Source organism: Callithrix jacchus, chromosome 13 (genome assembly GCF_049354715.1).
Source record: "Callithrix jacchus isolate 240 chromosome 13, calJac240_pri, whole genome shotgun sequence".
In the NCBI taxonomy this organism is placed as follows: domain Eukaryota; kingdom Metazoa; phylum Chordata; class Mammalia; order Primates; family Cebidae; genus Callithrix; species Callithrix jacchus.
The window spans coordinates 50,962,861-50,983,889 of record NC_133514.1 but is presented as its reverse complement, the minus strand read 5'-3'; the positions used below and the strand labels follow the sequence as shown (position 1 = coordinate 50,983,889).

The 21,029-nt window shown below is 45.0% G+C and overlaps 1 protein-coding gene and 1 pseudogene across 2 annotated transcripts in view; both read left to right on the top strand.

Moving 5' to 3' along the window:
- Positions 1-21,029, top strand: part of GNAL (G protein subunit alpha L) — a 192,789-nt gene that overhangs the window by 55,140 nt on the left and 116,620 nt on the right. Inside the window, exons 1-4 of one of the 2 annotated variants that reach the window (XM_008979471.5) lie at positions 10,897-11,971; positions 12,247-12,319; positions 13,022-13,076; positions 13,219-13,338. In XM_008979471.5, coding sequence (XP_008977719.1) covers positions 11,830-11,971; positions 12,247-12,319; positions 13,022-13,076; positions 13,219-13,338 — 390 coding nt within the window. In that variant the 5' untranslated portion in view covers positions 10,897-11,829. Of the gene's footprint in view, positions 1-10,896; positions 11,972-12,246; positions 12,320-13,021; positions 13,077-13,218; positions 13,339-21,029 lie in introns of those variants that run through there. The other variant, XM_008979470.5, reaches the window with a different exon arrangement.
- LOC144578991 (asparagine synthetase [glutamine-hydrolyzing]-like) lies at positions 4,918-7,156 on the top strand (annotated as a pseudogene).

Here is a 21,029-nt window from a genome sequence, read left to right as displayed (position 1 = left end):
TCAACCGTACAATACATCAAAATTTGTTTGGGATTCATGTGCAATGAGGGAATCCCTTTGAATGTCAGTCTCAACTTATCCATAGTTTAAATCTATCAAATGTTGCTACATAATGACAAATAAAAGCAAACCATGCTGTGCAAACATAGACAAAGATGAAGTTCTGTGCCCATTCTTCTTTGTCGACAGTCCTGCAAGTTTTAGGACGAGCCACTCCAGCTTCTCTGTGAGCCACTCCAGCTCATAGTTCCTACCTGGTATAAGAAAAGTTTGTTATGTTTAATTTCATAGATAATTCGATATTCTATTATAAGGAATACTGTTGCTTTAAACTCTGTAACTAAACCAAATTCTAAAAGAAACCAGTTGCTAAGGCAACTGGGCAAAGAGATAATTAATTCATCAGTCATTATATGCAGATTAATCTGCCTAACTGAGTGGGAAAGGAGGTAAGCTTGTTTGATTTTTTTCCTTTTGGAATTAGTGGAAGAGAGAATGGTGTGATTTTTTAAAAATCTGTAAGGGGCTTCAGAGTTCATCCTGGAAAGATTAGAGGCTTTGGAATCCAACAGAACTCTACTCTGTGAACGCTATGGACCAAATTGTGGGCAATACGGTGCATTTTATAATCATCAAATGAGATGCTAAAAATAAAGCCTCTTTCAGTGTCTTTTAAAAATGAAGATGAAGAATGACTTACAAATATTAGCATAAATTTCTCTAAAAAAAGAAATGGTGTTTTTTATTCACTTGTAGAATTGACCACACAAATCCCTATGTGCTTCCACTGTAATCGTTACAGGATTCAGAGAACTTGACGGCAGGTCTATCCCTCCCAACTAGACTATTAAATTAATGGCATCAGGGACAATGTCTCATTTATCATTATAATCTCAAGGCACAGAAGTGTGCTAGATGTATATAGTAGGTGGTTAAAGAATGCTTTATGATGAATGAATGAATGAATGAATGAATGAATGAACATGCATTGCTTTAAAAGCATCTCAGAGACTCCATCTGTCCTGCAGACTCTATGTTGCCACCTGCTGGTGCAAAAGTATAATTTTAATATGTCTAAGAGCAAGGCATTGAAGTCTCTCAACTTCATCAGGAGACTCTCCCACAATTGCTGTGCCGAAAATTCTGCATGTGCATTTTGTCCTTTTTTTATTTTGGTAAAATTTTCTCATCCTTTCGCCCATCACATGTGCATTGTTGTACAGTTCCTAGCATGCCTTGTTACCTTTATGTTCCCAGCCAGCAGCTTACACTGTGCTCAGCTGAGTGGCACAGGCCCTCAGTGGGTCTTTGTTAGCTGTACTGTAGTTCATCCTTCATGTGTCTGCCTAGCAGAAATAGGAAATCCTCAAGGATGTCCACATGCTGCCTCGTGGAGAGGGATAAGATGGATATATATTTGTTCAATTCCTATTGAATGATCATCATAATTACCCCAGTCCGCTTATTTGGAGCTTGTTGCCTGCCAGGCACTGTGATGCCATGAATTCATTCACCCAGTCCTCACCACAGCCACACTGGGGGAGTACCATCACTCTCACCCATACACCAAGAAGGACAGAGAATAACAAAGAAAGGGACTTCCACTGGCATTCTTGTTCAGTAGCCGCTGTGCTGCACCCATGGAAGGGGCTGCCCCTTAAGAAAAGTTGCCATTGCAAGAGCATGCATTCTGCAGCTCATCTGCTCACCTCATCTCCAAGACTGAGTTTCACCGTCTGCCAACCTGCCTCCTGGGCAATGCCAGTTCCCTTCCCTCTGCCTATCCTTCTGCAGTGCCTCCTCACCTGAAATGTGCACCTTCTCTCCACCAACCCCACCGCTCCTCAACACTGGCCTTGGATGCCTCTCCCATGGGGAAGCTTTGCCCGATTCCAAGGACCCTCACACACCCCTCAGCATCCCTCCCACACCACCCAGCCCTCGGCTCATACCCATCCTCGCCCACTGTCCTCTGAGCAAGTGAACTGTGCTGGTCATATTTGCTCAACTGCACAGAAACTTAAGAAATTGTTCTTAGAAGTGTTCTTATCCTTTCTGGAATACATCTCTATGGGTGACAGCCTGAACCCAAGTGCTTCCACTGTAATCGTTACAGAATTCAGAGAACTTGACTGCAGGTCTATCCCTTTCAACTAAACTACATGAATCTTCCTTTCCCTTTAGTATGGACACAAAATCAGACTCTACGAACCATCTTTCCTTACAGTATATCCTCACGTGATTTGCTTAAAATATGAGAACAGTGTGAGGCAGACAGACATTACTGAATTCCAACATTGGATGAGTGTTGGTGCTAGGATTCATATGGAACCAGGTGTTAGCCTGAGGGCCACATGGAATCAGGTTTTGACACTAGCATTTACACAAAATCAGGTGTTAGCACTGGGATTCATGTCACCACACCTCTGATATTCCACAGGAACACTCACTGATACCAAACAAAAACCACTGCATTTAACATGCAGACCACACTGTTCGTCTTTTTGTTCCAAGAAAAGGGACTTTGTGGAGTCTGACTCACTTTATAATAAAATATGTTTGTGAATATAATTATTTGAAGAGTAGAAAAGTCATACTATCTAGAACCATCTCTAAGTGCTGAAATTGTTTTTTATCATAAAATATTCCTTAAGATAGAAACTTTGTTCACATATATGGTAGATTTCCTTGAAAACTTTTTACATTTTACTTCATCTGATGTTTGTTAATTAGTAAAGAAACCACCATCTTTAAAGCATTTTAGACTGGTTTTGAAACTTCACTTTGGTATTAAAACACATTGACTAAACAACATGTGTTTGAATATCTGCTGTAGCCCAAAATGCTGCTAGGCTATTTGAGGTTAAACAGCAGATTGAAACAGATGGGGCTGCTGATTTTCACTGTTCAAGTGAAAATCACTGGGCACCGTATTTGATTTCTCGTTTGTAAAATGTATTTTCAATGCAACTTTGATGTGTTCGGTTTCTCTTAAAATGCACCAGTGGTCCCCACACCCGCCCTTGCTTCACAGCCTGACCTAGTTTGATGGTTTTCAGGGAATTTTTTGAATTGTAAGAACTTGAGAGTTCCATTCCATTTGCGGGTTCCTCTGGTTATGCCTTGTAGTATACAGTTTTGTTTGGTTTTGCTGTAACATATCCAATGGCCTTTTCACCTTCTGTTTTAACACAGTATTAAACTCCTATCTGTGCCACTGAGTCAAATATTTTAGTGGGAATATTTCAGTCCTGGATTTTTGGACAAGGAGTGGAGTCAGAGACATGTAACCTACTTTTCCCACTGATTCAGTATTATTCTGGTTTTTAAAGCTGTGAGTTAAAAAAGAGTGTGTTATTCTCCTTTACAGATGAAACTTCTAAAATCTCCTTAATATTATTTTGGTTATAGGGGCAAGAAAAATAGAGGATAAGTTATCTCAATACGTTGTAAAATATTTTATCACAGAGTATTATATACAAAAAAGGAAAATGGAAAATGTTTCCCTGCTTTCCTTTAAAAATTGTTATAATTTTTACCATGATGTTTTTTAAATGTATTGTAATTAGGTCACGGAATGACCTCTGCTGCTAAAAATGGATGATCATCTACTCAGGTTATTTCCACCAGGATACTAAGGAAGAAAAAAGAGATAAAACAACAGCAAGTCATTTAAAATGTCACGCAGGGACCCGCAGCTGAAGGCTGTGTGCACACGGGTCACTCGGCGGCCACAACTCCGCAGCACTCGGCTGTTTGCAACCCTCGTTTGCAACTCTCAGGCTGTAGCTGTCAGTTTCTTGGAGCGTTGTTAGTGCACTGAATCTAGTGACGATTCACTTTTCATAAACCGTTTTGTTCCTCAGAGACAGTCTCACTCTGTTACCGAGGCTGGAGTGCAGCGATGCAGACATGACTCACTGCAGCCTCGGCCTCCTGGGCTCCAGCAATCCTCCTGCCTCAGCCTCCCAAGTAGCTGGGACTACATGCCAACATGCCTGGATAACTCTTGTATTTTTTGTAGAATTGGAGTTTCGCCATGCTGCCCAGGCTGGTCTCAAACTTCTGAGCTCAGGCAATCTGCCCAGCTTGGCCTCCCAAAGTGCTGGGATTACAGGTTTGGGCCACCACACTGAGCATTAAAACTGTTGCTCCACCTGTTCCAAAAGTCTTAGTGCAGTTTTATATATATATATATATATTTGTTGTTGTTGTTGTTGTTGTTGTTTGGCTGTTGTTTCCCAGGCTGGAATGCAGTCTCGGCTCACCACAACCTCAGCCTCCCAGGTTCAAGTGATTCTGCTGCCTCAGCTTCCTGAGTAGCTGGGATAACAGGCATGTGCCACCACGCCCGGCTAATTCTGTATTTTTAGTAGAGACAGGCTTTCTCCATGTTCGTCAGGCTGGTCTCAGACTCCCAACCTCAGATGATCCGCTTGCCTTGGCCTCCCAAAGTGCTGGGATTATAGGCATGAACCACCACGCCCAGCCCAGTTTTTATCTTTAATAACCTTTAAAGACTACAGAAAGACCAGTTATTATATTTTCTATTGATGTTTTATTAAATGTAGTATATCCACTATCTTGTGCTATATATATGTCTAGTCAGTGTGCAAACTTGATCAGCGTCTTCTGGATCTTGGCCTGTCATGAACTGAAATAGTTGCCTTGAATTTTTTCATACTTTCATCCAGTTGTTAATTAAATCTCTGTGGGGGTGGGAAGCTCCTTATCATGGAAAACAAAAATCCCTCTTGTTACTGGGGACTTGAGCTCAGCTAACCAGAGAACAGGTGACTTTTTTTTTCAACATTTGCCATCATCAATCAGAAGGACTGATGGAAACCAAAACAAGTTTTTAAATTATTATTCAAAATTTACAAATTTAAGTATAAAGGAAATTTGAATAATTAAACTTTCAAATGCACTAAGACTTCTGAGAAGCCTTCTGCAGCCCTGGCCCCCGCGGTCCCCGCCAGCCTGACCTGCTGGCACTCAGTCTCTTCCATCACATTTGAATAAATCACTTAGCGGCCGTGAAGTCACTGCACCATGTATGGCATTTGCGCCTTCTTTGGCAGCCATGACTGCCTTTCTGTTCACACACATTTCGTTTCAAGAACAAACGGACACACCAACTACTTCTTTGGACTTCACTAGTTGGCCATGGTTGGTCAGCTGTTTGGAATGCAGCTAATTTGAATGAAGAAATATCCATATATGTGGTCCTGTTAGAACAGCAAAAGTTATACCTGCTAAAAAAGAAGCAACGCCACTTTGAATTTGAACAGCAGACCAACATGAATGGTGAGATAATCATCATCTTTATGACAAAGGAGGAACTGAGCAGTTTGTATGTTGGATGATGTGTTTGCAAGTCCTTTGCCAGATACTGCCAATAAGAAAGTGTTCTTGGGCAGAGACCTAGGAAGTTGGGTTTTGTTTAAAGCCATAACAGAAGATGGATTTTGGTTGTATGTTCAGAAGCTGAAGGTCTTGTTTCATTGGAGCACTCCACGACTCCCCTTTTAAAAGTGGAGCCTTTTCTTCTGGGACACTATGAAATTTTGGATTTAAAGTCAAATGGCAAAGTTGCATCTGTGGAAATGGTTAAATATCGTCACTGTAGGCACAACCTCTGCATGCCCTCTGTGACAATGTGGAGAAACTTTTCTCAGGTTTAGGGACAGAAACTTTGAAGAACAAGCTTCGGTTCCTTTTTAACAGTGATAATAAGAAACATTTAGAGCCAGGTGCAGGGGCGGGCTCACACCTGTAATCCCAGCACTTTGGGAGGCCAAGGTGGAAGGATCACTAGAGCCCAGGAGTTTAAGTCCAGCTTGGGCAACATAGCAGGACCCTGTCTCTACAGAAAATTTAAAAATTAGCCAGGAGGAGTGGCACATGTCTGTAGTCCCAGCTACTTGGGAGGCCAAGGCAAGAGGATCCCTCGAGCCCAGGAAGTTGAGGCTACAGTGAGCCGTGACTGTACCACTACACTCAAGCCTAAGCAACGGAGTGAGACCCTGTCTCTAAAAAGAAGAAAGAAGAAGAAGGAGAGGGAGAAGAAGGAGAAGGACAATTTTCATGACAGATGGAAGGATAGGCTCCATTTTATTAGGGGCTTAGACTCTGAGTTGGTTGCTGCTACACAGGCGAAGCAGCTGAAAGAGATGCACTACAAAATACACTCCCCAGACATTTGCAACTGGCATGGAGGACAGCCCTGACTTACTGGTGCTGAAAGAGTGGCAGATCATATTGGAAGTGAACATCAAGAAATCCTCTTTCACTATAAGGAAGGCACTCAGGCTCTGGATTAAGCCATATTTTCCTTGGAAACTTAGGACATTACAGTAGTTCGCACTTCAGTAGGTAAGTATTTAATGTCCAAGTAGATTTGGAAGAACGCAGATAGCATGGTGAGCTTCTCTGGACAGAGATCAGATGAACTTAATCAGGGTTACATATATTTTCAGGAGGCCAAGGAGAGTGAGAGGCCTCTGAAGGAGCTCTATTTGTTTGATGTTCTCAGCGCAGATCGAGCTCCCCACACTGCCCACAGCCTTGAACTGAGAGTCTGGTTTCTGCATCACTGATTTTCTTCCCTGTAACATGTCTCTGCCACCGGAAATTAGAACTCCAAAGATGGGGTAGAGAAACAGCTCCTGAGAGAGACATTTGAGGACTCCAATCTGATACCCTGAAGAGATTCTCTGGGGAACAAAAGAAGCCTTCAGGGATTGGCGTAAGAATTCCTGGTTTAAGGTGTTACAAGAGTATGTTGAACATCAGGCTGATGACACAATGATGGCAAATGTGGGCCAGAAATTTCCCTTCAATATCCTAAAGCCAAAGGCGGCTATTACTGCCCTCGAGGTTTGAACATCGCTACCCAGACAGGGCTGAGTGGCTGAACCTGCACCGCTTGCCCACGTGGACTGATGCCTGCTCACTGACCCACCGCAACTCAGCTGCCTCAGTCTGGGAGCTCTCTGAGCCATAGAGCAACAGCGAATGTTCTCGTTGAGAAGAGCAGGAGGAGTGGGGACAGATGGGAGCAAGAAAAAACTACCACCTGGGCCTACTTGGGTGTGAAAAAAATAAAAGTCTTAAAGAAAAAAGAAAGAAAGAAAAAGACTTCTGAGACATTCTATATGTCTTAAAACTTCAACAAGAGTGTGGAAACAACTGTGTTTCACTCTTATGCCTTTCAAATTCTCTATGAGGTGACCATGACCTCCTCTTCCTGGCCCGGACGCAGTCAGCCTGGACCCTCTGCCCTCGGCACCCAGGGCAGCCTGGGTCCCCGCAGGTGGGTGCATCGCTGGGGAGCACGATGCTGCTGCAGCAGTTGCCTAGCAACAGACGCTCACACTGGCAGCAGATGTCACTCTGTTCTTGGTACCCCCTACCCCAGCCCTGCTCCCACTGCTTCAGGGGGCCAGCTGGTACACCTGATGCTGACCAATGGTTCTAAACACAAATGAGAATCGGTTTCCCAGACCAGACTAGGAAAAGGTCAGATGATTGGGCGAAAAAAAATTTTTAAGGTGTGTTGAGTTCCTACTTGAAAATAGGCTAGGATTGGCTTTGCATTTTTCATAAGAAATGGCTCATCACTGTGTAAGGAAAGTGCTTTTGTGTTTTAGACTGTCGGCATGTGTTGTGGTACACATGGCAGGTCATAGCGCAAATGCTGCAGCCAGACTAAAAGGTTCTGTGTCCCAGATACTCTTCTTAGCCTCTCAGCCTCTGTAGAATGATGAAGACAACAGTTCCTCCCTTTTAGGGCGAATACCAAGTAAATTGTTCCACGGAAAAGATTTAGCCTGTGCCAGCAATCACTCCATAACTAGAAGCAGTTTTACAGTACACACATTATCATTATATTATTAATATATTAACTTCCTGGGTATATTATGGTATCTTTTTCATCACATCTGTTTACATAATCCCTCTTAAATCTCAAATATTGGATTTATCTTTAACCCTGATTGCTAAATCTGAACAAGTGGAAATCTTTTACTATATTTTTTGGGTAACTAGTTATCAGACTGCCTTAAAAATGTGGCTTCTAGGTTCTAACTTAATTCTCCCTTTATAAGTGTTCAGGGGATTTATTTTGTCCCCTGCTCTCCAACAATTTATAGAAATCTTGACATTAAAAAAAGTTGGCAAATTCTTGTAAATATCTCACTACTCTATGCTTTTTAAAAATACATCTTCTGGCTGGGTGCAGTGGTTTACATTTATAATCCCAGCACTTTGGAAGGCCAAGGCAGTTGGATCACTTGAGGTCATGAGTTCAAGACCAGCCTTGCCAACATGATAAAACCCTGTCTCTACTAAAAATACAAAAAATTAGCCTGGTGTGGTGGCAGGTGCCTATAATCCCAGCTACTTGGTAGGCCAAGGCATAAGAATCACTTGAACCTGGGAGGCAGAAGTTGCAGTGAGCCGAGATCGCATCATCACACTCCAGCCTGGGCAACAGAGCCAGACTCCATCTCAAAAAAAACAAAACAAAAAATATTTTCTTACCTTCTGGCTGCCCCACTAGCCATAGCGCATGCTGGGTTGATATTGCTATGTGTGAATATATGTGTTTGCACACTCACAAGATGTGAGGTGTGGAAACTGCTAAACAGTCTCCTTCCACAAAACTTGAACTTTTGACCTAGCTCAGAATGGAGTCTGACACTGTATGTTTGCTTCTGCCTATGTCTAGAAAAGTAATTCATTGCTTTTTAAAATTTTATTTTTATTTTCAATAAGAATATTAATTTAAAACTACTAGACTGAACAAATATTTTATGAATTTAACCTGTGGTCATGTAATTCCTTTGATGAGAATTCACATTTTGAGCTGGACTTATCTTTGGCTTTCATGACTTCATTCATTCCCTTGACAAATATTCCCAGAGCTTTTCCTCTGGGTCAGGTACTGAATCAGGTATAGGTGTGGCAGGTACAAAGACAGGCTCAGCCTTGGCCCTCAACAGGTCCACAGGCTAGTGGAATTTTGAGGGCACAGTTAACAAACCATTGCGATGCAAGTTGATGGGTGAGACCAGTGGAGACTCTGGTGCTCCCTCCGAGCATGAGAAGGCATGCCTAACCCCCAGTGAGGGAGGCATGAGGCCTAGCTTGAGGCTGGAAGGTTAACTAGGGGTTAGGCCAGAAAAGAGAGTCCCCAGGTATTCCCAAGACACAAGCAGCACATTTAGGACCAGCCTGTTCAGGAACTGAGAGTGTTAGGAGGGATGTGGTGAGCCCTAAGAAGGGGAGAGTTTATACCAACCCCACCAGAAGGACCAGGCCCGGCGTTTGTAGATGATGGGGGCAGTGATGTGGCTGGATTTATATTATCGCAGTGGCAGCATTGTGCAAGGTGCACTGAAATGAGACAGGAGGCAGTGAAACTGTCCGGAGGCCTCTGAAATCCAGCTCTGAATTAGTCATCTAAGACCACAGCAGTGGCAGATGCTGCAGAAAGAACAGGACAGATACTCAGGAAACAGACCCAAGGGGATGCAGTAACTGTTGAGATTTGCAAGAAAATAAGTCTGGCGTGACTCCCACCGTTCTGGTTTGGAAAATTAGGGGCTCTTATTCCAGAGAAAGAGGGAGAGAGGGGCAGGTAGAAAGTGTGAGGGTGGCACGGGGCACGCACGAGCTCAGTCCTTGGCAAGGTGAATTCCAGACACCTGCGGCACGCTGGGGATGGCGTGTCTGGGGGCGTGGTCAGCAGGATGGGCCGGGCTGGGGATCCATGGCCAGCGAGGTGAGAGCTGAGTGGGCAGAGTATGGCGCACGCAGTCAACCCGCCAGGAACATGTGTGTGGGTTGAGAGGCTGTGCTGTGGGGAGGGCTCTTCGGCCCCCTGGGTGGAGGAACACTGATGCACCCGCCAGAAGGACAGCCTGAAACCCAATGCAGTCTTCAGGAGGGGTCAGAACAGGTGCCACAGAGAGGCAAAGCAAATAAAGACCATAGCTCCTGGATGAGGCTTAGCCCCTGGCAGGCCCTAGATGACCTGATGAGAGTATTTTCCCTACGGGGTGAAGGCCGAAGCCAGGCTGCCAGGGGCTGAGATGAGAGCAGCTGAGGGGAATACAGGCGGATACAGAAGACCTTTCTGACTCTTGGCTGCGGTGGGCAGGAAGAAAACTGGTGGAACTAACAGGGGGCGTGAGATGGACGGTGTTGTGGTGTTCAAGTGACACGGAGTTGAATGTGTTTTCTTGTTTGAGGGAAACCAGCCAGTAGCCGGAGAGGCTGAAGCAAAAGTGGAGAGGGGAAGGTGCGCGGGGTGAGGGGCACAGGTCCGCAGGGCAGCGGCGGGCCTGAGGGTTGAGGAGGCGGCGCCTGAGGGGCGGGGCGGGCGGGGGTCTGTTCTCATGAAGGAGAAGGCCAGCTTGACGGTGAAGAAGACAGTGTAGGTTTCTTGGAAAATGGAGGGACTCGACGACAGGGCTGAGCAAAGGCACGTAAAAGACGGAACGGCAGCGCTAAGCCCGAGACTGTCAACTGGGAGCAGCCATACATGGGAACAGTGACCTCTGCACGCCCACGGCTGGCATCCACGACTACAGCCCGGTCCCCTCTTCTGTCCTCCTTCCCCCAAGTCCAGCACTGCAAACACCACGCTGCCGGCTGCGGCCCTATTGGAGGGGTCTCAGTAACGGAGGGCAGGTGCCAGTCTCGCGCCCTAGTTCCTTCCTCTGCTACAACGCCAAGTCAAGTTCGAGGCCACAGTGCCTTTTGAAAAAGTGGTAGCGCAGTTCGGGAGCATTGCACAGGAGAAACGGGGGCTGGAGGTAAAGACAGGAGGCTCGGGAGGCGGCGGCGTGGGCGAGCTGGAATAGTCTAGAAGCTGAGCGGAACAAAGGCGGTGTGACTGGTGAGCCTCGGAGGGATCCTCCTCCCTGCTAGAATATGCATGATCTTGCGCGAGTCCTCGCCCGCCAGGAGCAGGGACGCGTCCGAGCCTACACTGGGCCCGCTCCCAGACACACTCTCCTGGCTCGGGGTGCAAGAGAGCCACGCGGCCGCAGCGCGGTGGAGGGGCTGCGGGCCCCGAACCCAGGTCGGCCAGCGTGTAAGCGCCCCTGCCGGCCGAGCTCCGTGGGGGGATCAGCTCCCTGACCCCTCCAGCGCGAGTAGTTCCTCTCCAAGAAATTCCGGACCAGCGGCCCGGCCGCCCCCAGAGCCAGCCTCCCTTTCCCTTCCCCAATCCCGGTGCCTGGACCAGGGAGGGGGCGCACGTTCGACGGCTGAGGCATAGCGGGGCGCGAGCTGGCCCAGCAGGTGCCCATCGTCACCCTGTGGGACCTCGGCGGTGAGCTCCGTCCTCCACGCCAGGCTCGGTCACCACCCCGGCGGGGACCCGACACCCAGCCGAGCGCGCCGCCCCCTCGGGGACCCGCTGGGCGGGGCTGAGCGAGGCTGGGAGTGCGGGCGCGGGGACGCAGGGAGAACCCAGGGCTCAGCGTCACCTCGGCTGTCTCCAGCAGAGCCCGGCACCCTCGCCCCCCGTCTCCGTTCATTATGCTGTATTCATCCAGCAGTTTAAAACAATTCTCTTTTTAAAAGGCATTTTACTCCGCGCGTCTTCCTTACAGCCATTTAGTTGGGAGTTAGCGGTGGGCAGGCGGCGGGGAGAAGAAACGCCTGCTCTGAATCGGAAAACACCAAGAGACCAGACCATCTCTTTCAGCAGCAGGGAAGAGAGGAGCCGTCTCAGGAGCCGCACAGGTCTCCAACCCTCTATTATTTTTTTTGCGCACATTCCTAACTGCCTGACGTCCATCCCAGCGGGCAGGCATGGGGTGTTTGGGCAACAGCAAGACGACAGAAGACCAGGGCGTCGATGAAAAAGAACGACGCGAGGCCAACAAAAAGATTGAGAAGCAGTTGCAGAAAGAGCGCCTGGCTTACAAGGCTACCCACCGCCTTCTGCTCCTGGGTAAGGCCGAGGGGCACGTGGCGGCTCCCGGCCCCAGCGGAGCACTCAGCCAGGAGCGGCGAGCTCCGGGAGGGGAGGAGGAGGGGAAGGCTGGGCAGGGCCGGGCGGGGGTCGTGCGCTCCACCGAGCTGCACAGCCCGGACGGCGACCCGGGCGAGCTCCTCCAGCCAGGAACCCGCGTGTAGGAAATCCCCGTGCTGGGCGAGGAGGATTGCAGTGAGAGACGGCAGCGATATCCGGACACAGATCACAGCATTCTTTCTGTTTGTTTGCAGGGGCTGGTGAGTCTGGGAAAAGCACGATCGTCAAACAGATGAGGATCCTGCACGTCAATGGGTTTAATCCCGAGTAAGAATGATCAATTTCGGTTTTGCTTCCAAACTACATGCAAACTATGTCTCTCTCCCAGACGTCCCAGAAGTGCTTTCTCTAAACAGTTCATTTGATAATTGAGTAGACATTCAAGGGGGGAAAAATTAGATATTTGATGTTGGATTTGGTATATTTAGGCAAATCCTTCTTCTGCTAGTATCTAGTTAAAAAAAAAAAAAACTTGCTTAACACAGTATGATTTATAGGTATTATTGGAGTGTTGATCTGTATGACTGGTATTGCTCTGAGCACACAACCAATATCTCAATATATTTTTCAATATAATATTATTTGTTTGCATCTTTCAGTTTATAACTATTAACATATTATCCATAGGACAGACCTAGGTAAAATACATTTACAAGTGTAACTGCGGCGTTATATTTATATGCAGTATCTATAGTGATTTTGCCATGTTTTTCTGTAACCTGCATGGTTGTTTAAAGCTATAGATTTAAAACTGTGTGCATTCAAGTTTGTTCAGAGTACAAATTAGAAAAGGGGGTTGCTTTCCTTTCCCAGATAAAATCTTTGCAGATGTTGTTCTGGAGGTTGATACTGACCTCTAGTGAAACCAGTCTAGGTCAGTGCTGTAGCTGGAAATTTAAAATCCCACTCAATTGATTAGAATCAGTGCTAAGGGTAAATTAAGCTAATAACAATTCTCTTTCAATACAGGGAAAAGAAGCAGAAAATTCTGGACATCCGGAAAAATGTTAAAGATGCTATCGTAGTAAGTCGTTTTTAAAATGATTGTTTACTAGAAAGGTCAAGTGCACTTCATTCTAAAACTGTGTAGACAGAAATCACATATTGTAGATTATCATACGTGGAGCCTAAATGTTTATTTATATTTTTTTCTTATTTCATTCTAGACAATTGTTTCAGCGATGAGTACTATAATACCTCCAGTTCCGCTGGCCAACCCTGAAAACCAGTTTCGATCAGACTACATCAAGAGCATAGCCCCTATCACTGACTTTGAATATTCCCAGGTAAGAAATGCTTACTGAAGTATTTTAAATAGTGAAAGATGGAACCATTTTTAATAAGGTTGCTTAGTGAAAATCAATATTAATACTAATTCATTATTAACTTTCTTTGAAATTCAGCTCTCTAAACGCCTGAGAGAAATACTTATTCTGTGCCAAAATATTGTCTTTGTTAAAAATATTAATGACAATGGGATTGCAAGAAATGCTTTTATGAATGCATGGGGTCGGCTGATAATCAGGAAGACAGCATACCTTTAAGAAGTGTTGATGGTGCTTTTTTTCCTGTCTGTATTCTTAAATTAACAATTAAGCAGTTTCCCAAATAACACCAGTAGAGATTACATGAGTAGAGAAAAATATTTATAGTAGGTAATTGCCTCCATGGGAATTATAGAAAGAACAGAATTCAGTTTGCTTTTAAGATGCACAGGCTTCAGATCAATTGAGAAAAGAATGCATTGTATAAAAATGATAACATGAATCACTTCTGAATGTTTACTTTATCATGTTAAAATGCAGTTTGGTTCATATCTGCATTACTTAGGGCTGCTTTTCCTAATCATTTGGATGGCAGTATTGCTTATGCAAAAGAATGAGATCAATATTAGTTTTCTCTCATTTTCAGAATATACATTTCTTTAAAATATTTGGTCATTTTCATAAAGCATGTTTCAAAGGAAAAGTATTTGTTAAGTTTCTCAGAAAATCATTTTTGTGATAGTGCACCAGAAGAGCGTGTGTGTGTGTGTGTGTGTGTGTGTTCATCAATAACAGTATTTCAAAGTTGGTATTGCCTGGCATGGCAGTTTGGAGACATTTTTCATTCTTAGAATCCTCCCTTTGAAGGGAAGCTTGTGCAGAAACCAATGTGCAAAACAGAGAGGCCCTGCCCTGACTGCAAGTACACCTGCTCTCCCCACCCCTTCTCTACAGAGCACCATTGTCCTGTGGGCTCTCTATTGGGATGGCTAGTAAGAATCACTTTTTAAAAAGGCTTTTATTTTCATCTTTTAATATGATTTTTGCTCGTATAAGCATACCAGTGTAGAGCCAGTGATATCTGTAGAATTTTTACAATTAAGAAGTGAGAAGCAGCACACAGGCTTGAAGAAGGGGCTGGGCATCTGGCCCCGTATCTTTGACCTGATGGCTTGGAGAGAGCAAGAAGTTGATGTGATAGGGGGAGGGGTAAACAGAAGATGCTCCAGCTATACCAGGAGCCTCTGCTAACTGGAGCTGCAGGTGTCCTCCCAGTTCTCACTGATACTATGAACACTGGCAAAGTCACCCAGAACTACATGGTCCTGATTGAAATCAGGAGTGGTGTTCCCTTTCAACTTCAGATATAGACATTTGTAGAAAAGCATCTGAGTTCTCAGATTTATCCTATCATGTTTCCGTAAAAGTAATCATAAAACATCTTACATATTTAGGGGGAAATGCTATTCTTAACATCTAGTGAGGGGCCGGGCATGGTGGCTCATGCCTGTAATCCCCGCACTTTGGGAGGCCAAGGTGGGCAGATCACAAGGTTAGGAGTTTGAGACCAGCCTGGCCAACATGGTGAAACCCTGTCTGTACTAAAAATACAAAAAATTAGCTGGACGTGGTGCCTATAATCCCAGCTACTCGGGAGACTGAGGCAGGAGAATCTCTTGAACCCAGGTGGCAGAGGTTGTAGTGAGCCAAGATCTTGCCACTGCACTCCAGCCTGGTGACACAGCAAGACTCCGCCTCAAAAAAAAATCTAGTGAGAAATCAAAATTAAGATTTATTAATCAGTCCCATATCTTCTTTCTCCTGTTCATGACAATCTCGGATGATGAGGCATCCTATACTCAACGCCAAATCCAGAAACAATTGGCAACTTCCACCTGTATTATCTAAGTAATCCAAAGCATCTAATTTGTGAAACTGTTTTTGGAACTAAATCATGAACATTAATTTTAAAAAGCTTGAGAAACCATTTGCTTTGAATGCATATATTTTCATATAGATAAATTAAGGTTACTTAAAAATGATTATCAGAAAGCATAATTATCATTAAAATAATATAATTACAATGCTCTTTCAGAGGTAATACTTTTAGGCAGGTTAGTTTTACTGGTGTTTTTTAAACCTAACAGTCTGTTGTCTTAAATGTCTATGCATATCTCAACTGAAAGTATATTATATATATATATTTGTATATATACTTTTATTTTTTAATATAGCCCAGACTTATATAAGGAAATTAATGTTAAATATGCAACATTCCTTCTGAAAATGCTATTTTCAATTTTAATATGCTCACAATTTTAGTGACATTTATTTCATATTGCTTGGAAATATTTATATTACTTATCTTGTTAAATTGTGTAGTTCTTGATTTCATATTTTGATGATCCTCATTCAGAATGATATCAAGACAAATCTCTGACTTATATGCTTCATTGGTACATTTGAAGAAAACTGATTTTTATTTAAAAGAATCTATGTTGTTTATAAACATACAAGTAGAGCTAAATCAAGTATTTTAATAGTAAACAAAACACTATTTTACTTAATCCAGTACTTTTTTGAGATTGAATCTTCGAGAAAGTCTGTCAGTGTCACAATTCAATTATTTGAGGGTCTTAAGTTTATTTTCCTGTAGTAGTAAAATAACTTTTGAACCAAATACATTCTATTAAAATTAAAATTTAATTTAGGGTTATTCAATTTAAGAAGGAAAGTGAGAAAAATAACTTATCTTAGAAACAAGCATCTTGAGAATTTTCTTTAAGAATATCACATGTGAGCAAATATGGGTGGGTCGCCCTTTGGGTCTTTTGCTCTTCGAGGTGCCTTTCATTTGAATTTCAGTTGAATTGCATGAATCTGAAGTTGTAACAGAAAGCAGGCCAATGTGGTTAACACCTCTCAGCCAAGGGCTGCTATGGAGAGGTCAGCAAGACTCAGAGGCTGGATCTCATCATCGGCCTTACAGGCCAGGTGTGTCCTGACACATGAAGCTTTGGAGGGTTCTAAGCAGTGGAGCAATGAGATCTGATTGTGTTCGTCAAGATCACTCTGGCCGTGGGTGGAGAATGGATTGTGGGGAGGCAGGAGTTGAAGGAGGGCAGCCACTTTGGTGACTATTGTAATAATACAGAGGAAAGTAATGGGACAACTCTCAGGGGAGGTTATCATGGGGATGGAGAAAAGTGGCCAGAGTTGGGATTTATTTTGGAAACAGAACCATGTAGTCTGCTGGCATGTGGATGTGAGTACTGAGGGCAAATAGGTCCATCAAGAATGACTTTGAGTGTTTGGGTCTGAATTTCCGCATAGAAGGTGGAAACAGGTTGGGAGGAGGCAGGTATGAGAAGGTTTTGTTTTCCTGGTGAATTGGAGATGGCTATTTCAGCATCTAAGTGGAGACGCCTGGTGGACAGTTGGATGTGTGAGGCCCTACGAAGAGCCGCTGCAGAAGGAAGGGACGTCACCAGTGGGCAGTGCTGACAGGGAGTCAGGACGGACATTAAGGTAAAATGACTTTGGCAGCTCAGGGTCACCAGTGACCTTGATAAGGACCCAGGTGGAGGATTTTGAGGAGAGAATGTGATGTGAGCGGGTAGAGGTGGCAGGCAGCAGCTGGGAAGATAGGTGAGGTCGAGAGAGGGTTTCTTTAAGGTAAAAGACACAAAAGCCTGTCTGAATATAAAGGGCTGGAATCATTCGGTAAAGCAGGAGAAAGTGACAATACAGAAGAAAGAGGCTGTGTATGACAGGAGCCCAGTCCTTGAGAAGGTAAAATGGGGTCCAGAACAAAAAGGGACCAGACCACCTCCCCACTTGTTGAACAGGAGGGAAGGCAGAGAACAGGTGCAGACACAGGTATGTTTTCAGATTTGGTGGCAGAGAGGTGAGGGAGGGCTTGTTAGCAAAGGCTTTTCAAGCAAATTATTATAGTAAATGGGCAGCTTACATGGGGATGATCGTCGTTTTGCAATTATCCGTAAACTGGCCCATCTCTTTTTTGTGGTGTTGTTCAAGTTATGATGGATAGTGATGGCTGATAAAGTTCTTGTGACCTCGAGCTCACGTGATACAATTATTCCCTTCGCAAGCCAGAACTGTAAAGGGGTTAAATTCATACCAGATCAAAGCAAGAAACAAAAAAACTTCAGTTGTCTTCACAGCAAACCAGCAGGATATTTGCTGCAGAATAATATGAAATCTTTGGAGACAAGGCCAGCAAAATGTGTTAAATTTTAATTTCAAATGAAATCATGCAAACATGTTTTACAAAACATAAATCATAATAGAAAAGAAAAGTACTGGGATTAGCTACAGATAACAAATGCCAGTCGCCTGATGAGAGTTTTTCTCATGAGTACACCCAAAACTTCAGGTAATCTTTGCTCAAGGCTTGACGCCCACTCAGAAGCCCCTCACTAGTTGTCACCATATCTTCGCAGCCAAATTTCGCATAACGGCCAGCACATACATCAATGAAAATAAATAGTCTTAGGTGATTATGCTCAAACATAGATCAGCTGATCACTTACAACACAGGAAAAATAGGCTGGGCACAGTTGCTCATGCCTATAATCTCAGTACTTTGGGAGGCCGAGGCGGGTGGATCACCTGAGGTCAGGACTTCGAGACCACCCTGGCCAACATAGGGAATCCCATCTCTACTAAAACTACAAAAATTAGCTGGGCATGGTGGCAGGTTCCTGTAATCTCAGCTACTCAGGAGGCTGAGGCAGGAGAATACCTTGAACCCAGAAGGCGGAGGTTGCAGTGAGCCAAGATAGCACCACTGCACTCCAGCCTGGTGATAGAGTAAGACTTCATCTCAAAAAAAAAAAAAAGAGGAAAAGTGTTGTGGTTGCTTCCTCCCCGAAAAATCCTTTAGCACAATACCAAGCAAAATCACTGTTGAACTCGATTGTTATTCATTTGTTTGATTTTTCTTCTTAAAATGTGGATACTTTTTAGCTCTTTTAAAATTGTATTTTGCTATTTTTTTCTAAGAGGAAAAGGATAAATAAGGCTAAATAAGAAAAGGAAAAGCACTCTGATCTGTTGGGCAGTAATCTATCGTTAACCACCTGGCATTTCCTAAATTATCCCCCAGAGAGCAGAGGTCAGCGTTTCACTTTCCACCCAGGTGAGAGCTACTCTGTCACTTTCCAACAGCGGCCCCAAGTCAGGAGGTACCCAGTGTGGCTAACGTCTGAGTGTTCGCTCAGTGTGTGAGTAAAGGAGGCCACAGTGGCCTGGGCCAAAGCCCCAGGAGCCAGATGGCCCAGCGTGACCTTGAGCAAGTAGCCTATGCTCAGTGCAGTTCTGTGGCCCTGCATAGAGAGCCAAGTGCAGTGCCCAGCCCAGTGAGCGCCATGCACAGCCTCAGCGGCTGCTGCCCATGCACTTGTCCCATCTCCTTGGGGAATGTGTGCAGACACTCCAGAATGCACATCATACAGTTAGATTTTTCCAGACAATATCTGTGTCCCCTCTCCAAGCCTGTCTCTATCTCCTGTTAGAAGGCTTTGCGCTGTGGTTTTTCGTGTGTATGCCTTTTTTTTTAACCAACCAAGCTGAAGCCCACCACGTAAATCAGATCAGCATGAGTTCCTCCATGACAGCCTCCACTTGGGTTCCTCGCACCCTCGGTGACCATTCCTGCCCAGAACTTCATCAAACCCACCCCCAGCACCATCAGAAAATGATGGGGCTGGCTGTATTCCCTCCCTGAGGACCAGGCCTCCTTCTCCACTGCTTCCTCTCTCCACCCACAGCTCACTCTTGGAGTGCATCTCATGCTGGGTGCACTGCAATAGTCTCTCCGAATCCACTTCAGAAAGGACCTGTAGGCACCAGGAGTCAGGGGACAGGCCAACCGGAATGTTACACAGTGTTAAAAAACATGAGTTCCCCAGGCATACCGCAAAACAACAATCGCCTAATTCAAAATGGGATTGAAATCAATTGTTCCACAGACATACTGTTCTTTTCCTCTTGCGTTAGTGAGGTCTGGCGCATGTTTTATAGGAAAAAGGCAATATTTGAGCAGGTGTAAAAAGGTCACAGCAAACCTGGCTTTCTGCAGTACACTGAACCTCTTAAAGACTTGTGCCGTCTGACGTGGAAGGAAAAAGCACCACATTTTTCCTTCTGATATTTTCAGATGTAATTAATAAATGGAAATTTATTTTAGGGGCCCACATGGGGTCTCGCTGCCCCTCTGCTGGTCTGATATGAATGGGAGTCACTGGGAGAAGGGACTTTGGGCTTGGCACTGCCCCCGGGTGTTCATGCGGGCTGAGGTGGGGCCGGTAAGAAGCCCCCGCAGAGTGGCACAAGGATGGACAAGACGCAGACGCCCCCAGGCCTGGGAGTCTGTGGACAGGATGGTGTCTGCATCTTGAAGGGAAGTCTTAAGGGGAGGGGTGGACCCAGCACACCTGTGTTCAAATTCTAGCCCTGCTGGGCCCTTGCTGTGTGACCTTGAACACGTGACCTCATTGCTCTCTGCCTTTCTCAATAGTACAGTAGAGGTGACAGCAACACCTACTTTCTGTGGCTGATGTGAGGATTAAACACGTTAATACCTAAAACGGTGGCTGGGACATGGGCGGTACAGCTTTAAAATGAGCAATCCTACTCTGCTGGAGGAAGTGAAGCAGAGCTAGCACCGTCCTGACCTCGCCTTCCTTGCCAGGCCTGGTTAATAGCTCCACGTCAGTCCACCCAACCCCCAGGAACCGTGGTCCGACATGGCTTACTGTCCACGCCTCTCTGGATTCAGGGGGAGTCAGCCATACCCCTTAGCTGTCACCACCTGCACCTCCGCCTCAAGACAGCATTTATAGGCAGTGTCTTCTGTCCCATGCCGAGAATTGACATCCCTAACACTTCACAGCCCTCCTGGCAGAACGCACCGCTAGTAATCCCCAAAGGACATCAGGCCCCTGACTCCTCAGGAATCCTCATTCCCGTGCCCTCTCAGAGCACAGGTTCCCAGGTGGGGAGTCTCTTAGGCACCCCTACAGATTACCGTAGACCGCTCTTCCTGCCTGTTCTCTGTTACGAGCAGCTCTCAGAGGTCGGCTCTCCTTCTTTCTCTACCTTATTTTCCGCTGGATTTTCTTCACTGACATTGGCCTTTGTCTTTCCCACCATCTGGACTTGCCTGGGTCCTACCCTTCTGATCCTGTGGCTGAGCTAGCCACGGATTCTCTGAGGCTGCCTGGAACTCCCCTGGATTTTGCAGATCTCTGAGGGATTTTTACCTCTCTCCCTAGGGCTACAGTTTCCGCCCAGTTTTGCTGCAAGTTCCAATAAGCTTCGGCCTCATTCTTTTGTGCTCACCGCAGTGCACCTTTGCTTTGTGCTGTCTAGTAGAAAGGTGAAATGCACCTTGACTGCACCCCTCAAAGGGAGATCATGCTAAAATAAATACTTCACAATAGTTAGATATCCTAAGGGGCGTGTTCTCTGGTTTTTACAAAAGTCCTAGGAAAGATCTTTTTTTTAAATGAACAATAATTTTTCTTGTACTAATTTGCATACCTGGTTGCTGGAAGCAGTGAACGCCTGTGTCTTAGGCTCAGGGCTGCCATATTGATTCTATAGGGCATGACAGAAGTTTCACTTTGCAGAGGAAAACAGTGATGTGCATTGAAAATATATGGCACATGAGGCGTTAGGGACCACTT